This window comes from Acipenser ruthenus, chromosome 10, assembly GCF_902713425.1.
Source record: "Acipenser ruthenus chromosome 10, fAciRut3.2 maternal haplotype, whole genome shotgun sequence".
In the NCBI taxonomy this organism is placed as follows: Eukaryota; Metazoa; Chordata; class Actinopteri; order Acipenseriformes; family Acipenseridae; genus Acipenser; species Acipenser ruthenus.
In genome coordinates, this window is record NC_081198.1 from 40,659,375 (window position 1) to 40,671,431 (window position 12,057).

General features: G+C 34.2%; 1 protein-coding gene across 2 annotated transcripts in view; it reads left to right on the forward strand.

The window, feature by feature from the left end:
- LOC117410887 (obg-like ATPase 1) overlaps positions 1-12,057 on the forward strand; it is a 38,991-nt gene that overhangs the window by 9,156 nt on the left and 17,778 nt on the right. For both annotated transcript variants that reach the window (XM_034017800.2, XM_034017809.3), the window contains exon 5: positions 8,235-8,410. In XM_034017800.2, coding sequence (XP_033873691.1) covers positions 8,235-8,410 — 176 coding nt within the window. The remainder of the gene's footprint in view (positions 1-8,234; positions 8,411-12,057) is intronic.

The window sequence follows — 12,057 nt, forward strand, 5'->3', positions numbered from 1 at the left end:
GAAGTTTCATTTTGTGTTCTCAAAATAATTGACTTCCTCATTTTATATTTGTATGTGATGTAATAAAGTAGATGTAAACATGGTAACATACCAAATCATAACATCCTGTATTTCAGGAATCAAAACATTTAGCCAATCGTCCCCTCAGATGGTGCTTTTCAAATGTATTTAAGATGATTATAAATAGATTGGAAGATGTAGGCTATTTATTTTTACTTCACATCAATCTGTTACAGTTATTGATTCTTGGAATGACTGTTGTATTCCCTGCACTGTGATCACTGTGAATTACAGAATGTACTAGTGACTTTCTTTTCTTTGTATTTTCCTATTTAAACACTAAGGCCAGAGCAAATATGTCTGTTGTGGATTCAAATTCAACTCTTCTGTTTGCAGTGTCTTTTACAGACCACAGCTTAACAACTCGATCCTTAAAGCTCTGAAAAATACAGCGTTACATGCCCCCGTGTGTTGCTTCAACTGTTTAAATAACGTACCTGTAATTTCTTTTCATTGTTAACATCCTGACAATGTTTTACACTTCTAACTTTAAAGTATGTTTCAAAGCTGCTTTTCAAAATGGCCACTCTAGTGCACTGATTGTCACACGTGTGTGTGTGTGTGTTTTTTTTTTTTAATAATCGCTCTTCCTGCACTAATTTTAGAGGACAGATCTCAAACCCCAGTGCACTAGAGCAGCCATTTTGAAACAGATTTTAAAGTTATAAGTGTAACAAGTTGTCCATTTTAACAATGAAAAGAAAAATGACAAGTACGTTATTTAAACAGTTGTAGCAACACGCGGGGACGTATAACGCTGTATTTTTTCGGAACCCCGCTAATTACTCTTTAAATTCAGCTACTCAGACCTCTGAATTTATATTGCACAAACTATACTGTGTATAAACAAAAAATAATAGTACAAACCATTTTATTTTAGTGAATGAGTTAGTGAATCTTGCGTAAGAAAGCTATAACCTTTTACTGCTGTATGTAGCAGCAGGAGCACGTTGGTTTAGTTTCCAGAGTAACAGAATGACATTAAAACTTCATAGAAGGAGGTAGCTTCTGCATATTGCAAAGACGGTTATGCTATTATAAAAAAAAATGGATAAATTACTGGTTTGTGGCTTGTGCTACAATATCATAAAAACAAAAAAATTGTGCATGTAGTGTATATTTGTTTGGTATGCTATTTCCTCAGTTTACATGTGATAACATGTAAATGATGTCCATGATACCGTAATGCTGTAATTTGTAAAGTATATCAGTGACATGTTGTCTTTGAATATTACTGAAATCAGTTTAAACATGATTGATATGGATCTGGAATGTTTATTTTGGTCTCTACTCATTTTGTAGTAAATGGCCATTGCACTGTACTTCAAAGGGACAACATATTTTATAATATAGATTTTTTTTCAACCAGAAAAACTACTTCAACACTCTGTAAAACAGTTGTTACTTTGTCTTGTGCAAAGCTCTGATCTTTTGTAAATTACAGGTATGATGAGAGAGAGTGTGAGAGCTACAGTACAGTATGTCTTTAATTCAGACATTTACTCGAGGGGCTAAATAAAAGGCAATGCTATGCTGCCTATATATTTAAAATTCATTCCTGCACCAAGAAAATATTTTCTTATTTACATTCATGGAATTTAGGTTACTGATCCATAAATACTGTACCTGTATTAACAACCAAAGATGTGAAGGCATACAGTCATTTTTAATGCCTTTTTAAAATACTGGCACTTTAAAATGCTGCTGCTTAATGCATAATGTAGTAGTACAACAGGAGAGATTTATTGCAGATTCCGGGAACAATGTTTGATTGTAGTTGGACCAAAATGGAAGTTGTTGATTGGGAAGTCATCAACACTCCACCCTAGCCTATTGTGAAAGTTCTAAAGCATTGTAATATTAAATGCTCTTTTAAAAAATAAAATAAAAATAAAACATTTTCCCTATTAGCAAAAAGAGTTCTTTAATATAATATAATGTTATTGTTAAGAGGATACTAAATTCACACTTCGATTTACATAAATGTAAAGGTTGCGTCACAATATCTTTAAACAGATCTAATTTATTTGTTGTAAAAGTAAAGCATCACATTTATAAATCTAGCATATGATGTTCTGGTAGAAAATATGTTGCTAAGTTTCATTGACAGAAGGCTCTTGAGATTCTTTTGAAGGTGAAGGCTTTTGTTCAGTCAATAAAGGCACACCTGCTATTGGTCTTTTTAAAACGTACAATAACTGAAGTGGTAAAATGTTAAATGCCACGATAGACTTGACTCCTGGAGCCAGTTTTTTTTTTTAACAGGCTTGTGGCTTTGTTTGGCGCCACAGTCTTCTGAGTGCAGTCTTCTTCAAGGCCTGACTGGATGCAGTCGTTAAGGTTCTAATTGTGGAGATTTCCCCTTCTTTTCTTATGCATGGAACACTGCTATTAAGGCTGAATGGAGATGGTGTGAAGTATGGGTTAAATTGGGTTAAATTAAAGCAAATTACTTTAGAATGAAGAACTGAAAATAGAAGCTCTCTGTAAATGCAGTGTGCTTGATGATTTAGCTGTTGTAGACCAAGTATAATAAAAATATATTTTTTTAATGCAAATTTGCTTATGTAATTAAACAAGGGGTGCTGTCTTGGAGCACTTTTTTTGTATAGCTTTTAACTGATCATTCCTGAAATAAGATAAGAACATACAGTAAGAAAAGTTATGAATGAGAGGAGGCACATCAGTGCTCATCCTGCATGTTAAAATACTTGCAATGCTTTATACTACTACTAATACTACTACTACTACTACTACTACTAGTCATTATACATAGGCAGGTTTATGATTTTAAGGTTTTAACCAATAAGCACAGATAAAACAATAACATTCAAGGGGAAATGACTAAACACTTAATAGCAGTTTAATATTTATTTCAGACATAATGTATGTATTGGTTTCTAGTAGTGAACTATTATCATTTTTACAAGTCGATTCAATATTTGAAAATAGTCCCGATTACGATTAGCAATTATTCTAATAACATCATTCTTAAGGGGGAAAAAAGTCACAAAAAGGTTGATTAAATGTTTTTTTTTTTAATTTCTAGTTAAGAACTACAATAAAACTTCAATAATGTTTCAATAGCACTTTCAAACCTACAGTATGCATTATATTGAAGTCAATAATAATAATACATGGCTGGCAGTTTATTAACTCATTAAATATAACCTAGTGCAAGAGTGGCAACCTGAAACAAAATTATAAAAAAAATAATTGTAATAGATTACAGTTATTTTTATAATATTTTGTTTCAAGTTGCCATTCTTTCTTATGTTTCATTTAATAATTACTAATTATTAAATGAAATGTAATACAAGAGAGTAATTTGACACATTTTTGTTTTTATTAAATAGATAATTTCATAACCTGTCAAACTAAAATGAGAAACCGAGTGAACAGTAATAGATGCAATAACTTTGGGTAGCTCCCTTATAAATACATTTTTATATCGAAATCTGTGAACCTTCGGTTTCGAGGGTGATTGATCTGACATGGACTGAACCCATATTTATATAATGCAATATCCCTTGCTTTTCTCTTGCTGAATGAAATGTTATTAATAAGGTTATTGATAAATGTGTAAAGAAAATAAAAATTGTTTGTATTTATGAACTTACAGTATTTAAAAACTCGCTCACCTTCTTTCTCTGACAAGTATTTATAACGAATAGTTCAGATACGCTACGCTCCTTGTATGTTTTTGTTAGTGACACTATTTTGTATGCATTATGGGAGCTTTGACAGGAGAGCAGATCTCAAGGTTCACGTGGACTACAGATCCCAGAGTGAGAGCAGCTTCAGTGGTTGCCTGACATGAACCACTGGAATGCGAAACTAACTTTTATGATGAGTGACCATTAAGAAGATGTGAAGTTTTATAGTATAATAAGCAATCGAAATTGTGCAGTTTATTAATCGTTCGAAGTCGGTTTCTGTGTTTAATTTAATAATTGGAAATTAACCATGTTTTAGATTAATCGCTCATCACTGTTGGTTTCCTGGATGATATCATATTTTTTTAATCAAATCTTTTATTTGGGGAACAATACAACAAAAAATTCCCCACATCTTTTCAATTTTTATCCCTCCCCCTCTCTGGGTGGCAACCTCCCTCCCAAACCACCCCATAAAGGACCTCAGGGACCTAGTTCAGTCAATAGTAGCTGGGTATAGGTTTATTATAGATCTAATGGAATCTGCAGCCACTTTCCAGGCCCGCACAGTCCCCTCCCTGGCTCCATGGACCCGGGCGATAGACAGTTCCAAGTAAATGATGTCAAGAAAAGCGAGGGTCCAGTGGCACCATGAAAGGGAGTGCGGAGGCTGCCAGCAAAGAACCATCATTTTTTTAGCGGCTGTGAGGCCAACTAACCAAATCCGTTTCTGCTGCAAAGATGGGTCAAAAGAAGAGTCAGCATTCAATAGCAGAACCGTAAGAGAGCGAGGAATATCTTTTTCAAGAATATTCGACAAAGTTGAAGATACCCATTCCTAGAATGCCGCCACGTCTGGATACTCCCAAAACATATGCAAGAAAGTGCCCATGGCTCCCTGGGGACAGAGTGATATCCTTTTGATAGCCATTTATCAATTATGTTACAGTATGTGAACACATTTTGAACAAAGGAATTTATTTTGAATATTTGCCCCAACACCATCATTTTAATTTAAAAATAAAAACAACCACGAATACAGTTTTCTACAAACAGTGTTGATCAATTTATTAATGGTATTATGAATCATCTATGATGCCACAAAATAATGTTGCAAGATATTTTATGACTACTATTAAACTGCTGAACTTTACAATGATTTATTTTAAAATATATAAAACAGGTCAGTTTTAAGATGCAGCATTGAAAAATGCATTCTGCACATTTTTGGTAGCTTACAGTTCATACGTGGACATAGCATACAACAGCAAATCTTCAGACCAATCGGTGCATACATTTAGAATTGTAAGTTGTAACAGCAAAACAATAATTCCACTGATTAGCCCTTTTCCGTTTCTTGTAAGTGAACTGTTTATACTGTTAAGTACCTCTGAAAAAGAAAAAAAGCCAAAACAGCCCTGATTAGTCAGAGTAACTAGATAACTTAATTTTAGTAAGAGAATTAATTGCTTGATAACAGCCTACACCGAAGTGCAGTGGTACTGTTCAGCTGAATGCATAACAAACTGTTATTGGATCTTTGTTATTATTATTATTATTATTATTATTAATATTATTATTATCTCTTAGCAGACAACCATATCCAGGGAGCCTTAGTTGTATGGGTGTAAAAGTAATCACCTAATTTCTTTATTATATTGCCAATATGGTACTTTATACCAAATTTCCAGACTCTATTATATATATATATATATATATATATATACACACAGTGAAATCAGTCACTGTTTAGAGTGGAAAAGTGAACGATCCACATTGTATAACTAGAGTAATCTACTTTGATTACTAAATTGGTGCCACAGGCACAGAAACCTTTTTTTTTTTTTTTTTAAATCTTTTATATATAATTCTAATTTGTCCATAAAGGTTGCTGCACAACCGCAGTATGTCCAGCTATATTCTGGGAAAGGTTAAAATAAAACACTTGCAAAAATGTTGTGTTAGAATCTCCTAGTGCCAAGAAGAGAGAAAACCCTGGTTAGTTGCATATAAGTCTGGTATGAATGTTTCGGCTTCACATTTGGTATTGATAAAATACAACAGTTCTGGAGGACCTCTTAATCGTTCACATCCTGGAATGCCTGCGAGTGTCCATCTAACAGACTTTTTGAATACTTGTTTATATTGAGGTTTGTAACATCCCATTTTGTTTTCTTTTCAAATGTTTGTGAATGTGACCTTTAGTGTACCCACCCCCAGAGCCGACAGTAGGGTCGGGCTCTGAACATATGGTGAGTTTTTTGATCTCCACTCTGCATTGGGAGAGAGTTCCACTCAGTGATGTGGTGAGGAATTGCCTCACTGAGGAGGGGGGTTAAAAAAGAAAAGTCACCAGAGAGTGCTGTGCGGGAGGCTGCTTGCTGACATGCTACTAGCATGTTGCCACTAAAGGGAATCGCAAAATAATACATCGAACAAGAAACTTAAATTGAAAGATTAACCCCCAAAACAGAATTAAGATATTGTATTGGACTTTTTTCTTTTGTTTTTTCAAAATCATTTTTACCCACTTTTCCTACCCAATTTGTAATGGCTGATTTGCATGTCAACCGCTGGAGCCCACTTGCCAGGACAACCTCCTCTGTTCCCATGGCTAAGCCAGTTGTCTCTTTTCACCTGCTGAACCTAAGCAACAGGTGTTAAAATGCACATTTTAGATTTTTTTTTTTTTTTTTCAGACCAATTTTATTTCTGAAGATATTAATTGTGCATGTGCTTCAGTACATGCTAATGCATGTGAATATTATTTACCTTTGTCAATTATACATTAAGAAACCTGTGATTCATACTAGAGACATCTGCAAATTATCTTGATCATATTCTAACCTTGAGCTGTCAAAAAGCACTCTGCTTTTCAGTGTTCTGATGGTTTAGCTATGGTAAATGAATGGTAAAGGTAGGGTGCATTATCTGGCCACATCATGTTCTGAAAGGGCAAGAGTCAGAGAACATACTTAAGCGATATGTGGTTGTTTTTCCTTCTGTTTCCAGTTGGCAGTTTGAAATTATGGCCCTACTGCACTTTAAATCTGTGATAATAGCATGTGTTTCTAATAAGGGCCAGCACCATTTTGTTAGGTTTGTGTGAATAGTTGTCACTCATGTGACAAATGCACCTTCTTCTGCTCTTTTGGATGGCCTTAAACCCATACCCTGGAATCAGGGCGATGAAATTAGCTGCTGTGTAAATTGTGTGCCTAAGTGGTTCATTATCTAATCACCATCAGGACCATCGCAACAAAGCAGATTGATTTAGAGAAGAAAGGCTGATTTCAACCTTTTTTTTCATGCTCCTGAATGTTGTGATTCAGTAAAGGTGTTTTCTTTTTTTTCTGTAATATTTTCTATTCAATACTTGCACTAAAAATCCCCATCAACTCCCCAGCCCTTCACATCTAGTAAGTATATGTCTGGTGTATGGACATTTAAGCAACAAACTAAATCATCTATTTTTTATAACTAGTTTCTATTTTGTTGTACTTCTTGTTAATGACATTGTTACGCTCCTTAATAGGTCTTTTTTGAGTTTATAAAAAGTGCAAACACACTTTTGATTAAATAACAGAATTAACCATGGAACCCTTACTCTGGTTGACAAAATCATTCTAATGCTTTTTCATGTTGTAATACTGTTTGATTGGCGTTGTTACTCAAAACAATGGAATTGAATGGGATTAAATAAAAGATTGTAACAACTAATATTCAGTTTCAGCTGGCTGTCTTGCTATGGAGTATACATTCATTCACCCCAACTGCACAGGTAGGGATCAGGGTGGACTAGAAGTCTAAACCACTATCAACACCTGTGATGCCGTGTACTTACCTCGGTTTGTTCAGACCACTGAGATTTTTTATCATTTTATCTTATTATTCAGCAATTGGTGGTCCTAGTTTACTGTTACTGTTAAATTTCAATCCTACTCCTGCTACTGACATTGCAGTCTGCTGGGATATTTGTTGCCTGGTTACCTGCTTGCAGTACAGTTTGGAAAATATTCTAAATCTGTCTTTCTGCAGAATGTGGAGTAATACCGCAGATACATAAACACAAGTCCTTTTAATGAATAATATATTTGAAAAACATGTAATTTTAAAACATCTGGTAGAAATATGTCAAACTATGGGGACAAATTGCTTCCTGTAAAGAATTCAAATGTAAAATAATTGTTCTTGGAAAATGAGTTGGTGTAAAAATAAATAAATTTCACAGTACAAATAGGCAGCTGTTAAAGGTGTACAAGAAATTAGCAATTACATGTTTAAGCTATGTGCACAATTTGGAAACTATGGATAAAGTCTGTAGTACAAGCAACATTTGTGAACATCAAATTACATTATTTCACCCCCAAATGTAAAAAGGATCTGAATTGTAATACTGAACTCTGATAAGTATTTTACACCTGATCTCTGTCTCTTGGCAGTTACCGCTCAAATAATGATGCATTGCTAGCATTAATTATTTGGAGTATGTAAATAATGAACCTGTGCTGTTTTCAGGTGCTTTTGAAGATGAAGACATTATCCATGTGGAAGGGTCTGTCGATCCTGTGCGAGACATTGAAATCATCCATGAGGAACTCCGGCTAAAGGATGAAGAGTTTATCATGCCAATTATAGACAAACTGGAGAAAGTTGCTGTAAGAGGAAGCGACAAAAAATTAAAACCAGAATATGTAAGTAAAAAATCTAGGATTCTCATTACGTAAGTTTTCAAAAGCCCTTGTCTGAGGTATGTTTCTTTGCAACAAGGTTGAATGTAGAAGTACATTTTTATTTTATTTTTATTTTATTTTGCTCATGCAATTCAGAGTGATCAGGGGTCATAGGCCAGTTGTGATAGAAATCATTAGTAGTGAGTTACTTATTCAGCTGCTGACCCAGGGTCACAATGCTAGGCTAATGAAAGTGCTTCCACCAGCCTCTTTTCATATAAAGTAATGCTCAATCACTTCACAGCCCTGTCTCACTGATGTATTTTGTTTTGACGGTACCTACATTTATCTTCTCTGTATTCTAAGAAAATGTCACTCATTAAATACTCTGTCGTAGAATTCTATTCATCTTTACAGAGGGAATCTTTTTTTCGGTGTGGTGTGGATTTATTTTGGATTCGCTTATTTGAGAAAGAGCAAGGTTCATGGTGTACAGGTCTTAGTAAGTCAGCTGTTTGATGCTGGTACACAGTTGGTAATCCTGTCATCTGAACAGTCTTAAGCTTAGAGTATACTTTTAAATTACCATTCTTAAAGTGAATGCATTTGCAATTGCAAATAAATGTGAAATATGTGCTTGCCTTTACTGTCTGCATGTCTGACTGCTGTGCTGCTTGAACTGTGACCAAACAAATTAGGTTAATCTCATTTTAGTTCCCTTCTCATGAATTCACCTGGTGACAATCCCCAAATCAGATTTATAAAAAGTTTTTACTGCAACTACTTTATGTAGTAGTTGGAGGCTTGTTCTGTCTAATCTACTGAATTACACACCTTTTTATTTTGTGAAATTTAATTAGTCTTATTGCACAAAATGGTCCTGTATTGCTGTTTGCAGAAAACATTGGTTTCATAGTGGGCTTTGATAATGCTATATAACCCCACTGATTCCTTTACATTTTTTTTTTTTTTTTTTTTTAACCTGTTCACTGATTCCTTTACATTTGTCTGTTCAAGCATGGAGTTTTGATTCTTGTCCAGAATGCAGTTTAGCTATGCTTCGTGTTCCAAAACATTTGCAGTGATTTGAGGGCGCTGTGGACATAGTGGGGATTCACATTTTAGAAATTGCAGATAGGCTAAGATATTTACTGCAGTACTATCACTTCATTTTACGTTTTCCTATAAGCACACATTGTAAACCGTGTGTTTATAAACAATAAAATTGGTGAATGTATTTTGCATTCTTTTACATGCTGTACTTTCCATTATAGGCACACATGAATTACTTCTGGTAATTTGAGGCCTTTAGGAAAAACAATTCTTAATGTGTCCTTTATTTTAGACAATAACTCTTCCTAAGCACCTTTTCTAAATATATATATATATATATATATATATATATATATATATATATATATATATATATATATATATATATATATATATATAATTTAAAAAAAAGCTGAAAAGAAAAACAAAGATTTAAATTGCTCTTCGTTTTCTTTAAAAGAGCTATCTTGTGCGACTTTAGGAAGCTAACCGGAAGTACAACTTTGAGGTATCTGCAGTGAGCATCTTCAACAGCTTCAAATACATTTCCATTAAAAAAAAAAAAAAAAAATCAAATTCACCTTTACCATAATGTGTGTGTTTCATACAGAAAAATCTGAGACCAATGATATATATATATATATATATATATATATATATATATATATATATATATATATATATATATATATATATATATATAATATATAATATATATATGAGAATAATTTACTGGAATCATTTTGTAAGCACCATATATTTAAAAAACAAAACAAAAAAAACCAAAAAAAAACAACTTATTTCCTCTTTTATGAAGAATTTTTGCTTTTAGTGGCATGGATATGCTTGTATTAAATTTAGACATACAACAGAAACGGGCAGTGAAATATCACCCAATAAGAGACACAAGATGTGCATTCAGCTGTCTATATGCGATCAATTGTAGGTCTTGGTATATGTAAGCTTTGACCACTCATTAAATGAACAAGCTGGGCTATTTCACCTGCTGGATCCATTAGGACTGTTTCCCCAGAATAATCCTCTCCTAGACCGGTTTTCATACTGGCTGCCATTCAGCATTTGCAGGTGGCCACTGACGTACATAATTGCTGACAATTTTAGGCATTGAATAAAAATGATCTGCATTACTTGTCAAAGGTTGTATATGTGGTGCCAAGTGCAATCTATGGGAAACCTTTTTAGGGTTGGAAGAATGGTTCTTATCAAATATATTTTAGAATGTTTGTATTTGACAAGCTGAACAGAGTTTGATTTTAATGAAAATGAAAAGGCGTGTTATTGAGAATCGTTTGTTTGTTCAAATTGCTGACATTTATTCATGTATTTATTTCTATTTCTCTGCATTGCCTTTTTGCCAGAAAACCTGTTGGAAGTACAGCAGGGTTTAGAATAAGACATTTGTTTGGAGAACCTTTTTGTCCCAAATGTAATGTTAGAACAGCATGCAACTCTCACTTAAACAGCACAGCTCTCAGTAACAGTTTTTTGTGTTTACAGTAGTTAAGGCCTTGGAATGCACACCTTAAAACACCTGAACGTGGTTCTGATAAATTGCTCAAATGAAAGACAAAATAAACATATTTACTCTAGAAATAAGCGCTTACACAGTTTCAATCAATTTGGCAATCAAGAACAGCACATTCATTTGAGGCGTGCTTTTTCAACAAACCCATTTGAAAGAATATGCATAGGCAATTCTTAACAAACACATGACCCTTAAACTTTCTCTGTCTGCCAGAGAAGCTGAGTTTGACCTCTCCACACCTGTGTACCTTTTATTAACATCTGCCTGTTAGGAAAAGCATGCCACACGCAGCTTTCTGTTTCATTGCTGCGAAAATGATGAGGAAAAGCTCGAAAGGGTTCAGTTTGTGTCATTTGCCGTTTGCTGTTTCCATTTCACAGACGATTAATCTTTCTGTGAGGAAAGGCCAGGGAAACAAAGTGCATTGGGCTCTTCCTGCAGTTGCTCCTTGTGAATGCACACTAGCTCACTAACTAAAAGGCCTTTCGATTTCCCGTGGAGAGAGATGTTCTGAAAGTGAATGCAGCTGGTTGGAGGGCAGTAGCGTGAGGTTTTTGCCATTGTGTAATTGAGGCTTTGGCAGGTTTTTCTTTCTTTTTTTATCTGCATAAAGGAAGGGGGGTAGAGTCGGGGGAGGAGGGGTGATGTTGAAATAAAATGAATGTGATATAAAGAAAGCTTTGACTAGTTCTGCTAATTTCTGTGGGGCTGGATCAACAATAATAGGCTCAATTTCTTTATTACAATTTTTATAACTTACCTCCTCCCATTTTCCCACCCATTCCCACTCCTTGAATAGCAGTGTTATCTTGCCTGTGGTCTTTACCCACAATTTATGAAAATGAATGTGGCAAATGTTCTTCACAAAAAAGCGGGTTTTTTTATTTTATTTTTATGGAATTGTTGTTTAAATTGGTACCTTATGCTTACAGCCCATATTATATTACATGGAGTAATTTTTAGTGAAAGAGGAATGAGATTAATACTCAAGTGTTTCTAGTATAGCTTTTTATATTTCAAATGTTCGCTTGTTTTAAAAGTGTTAGCTATTTTCAGACACAGAAGAACC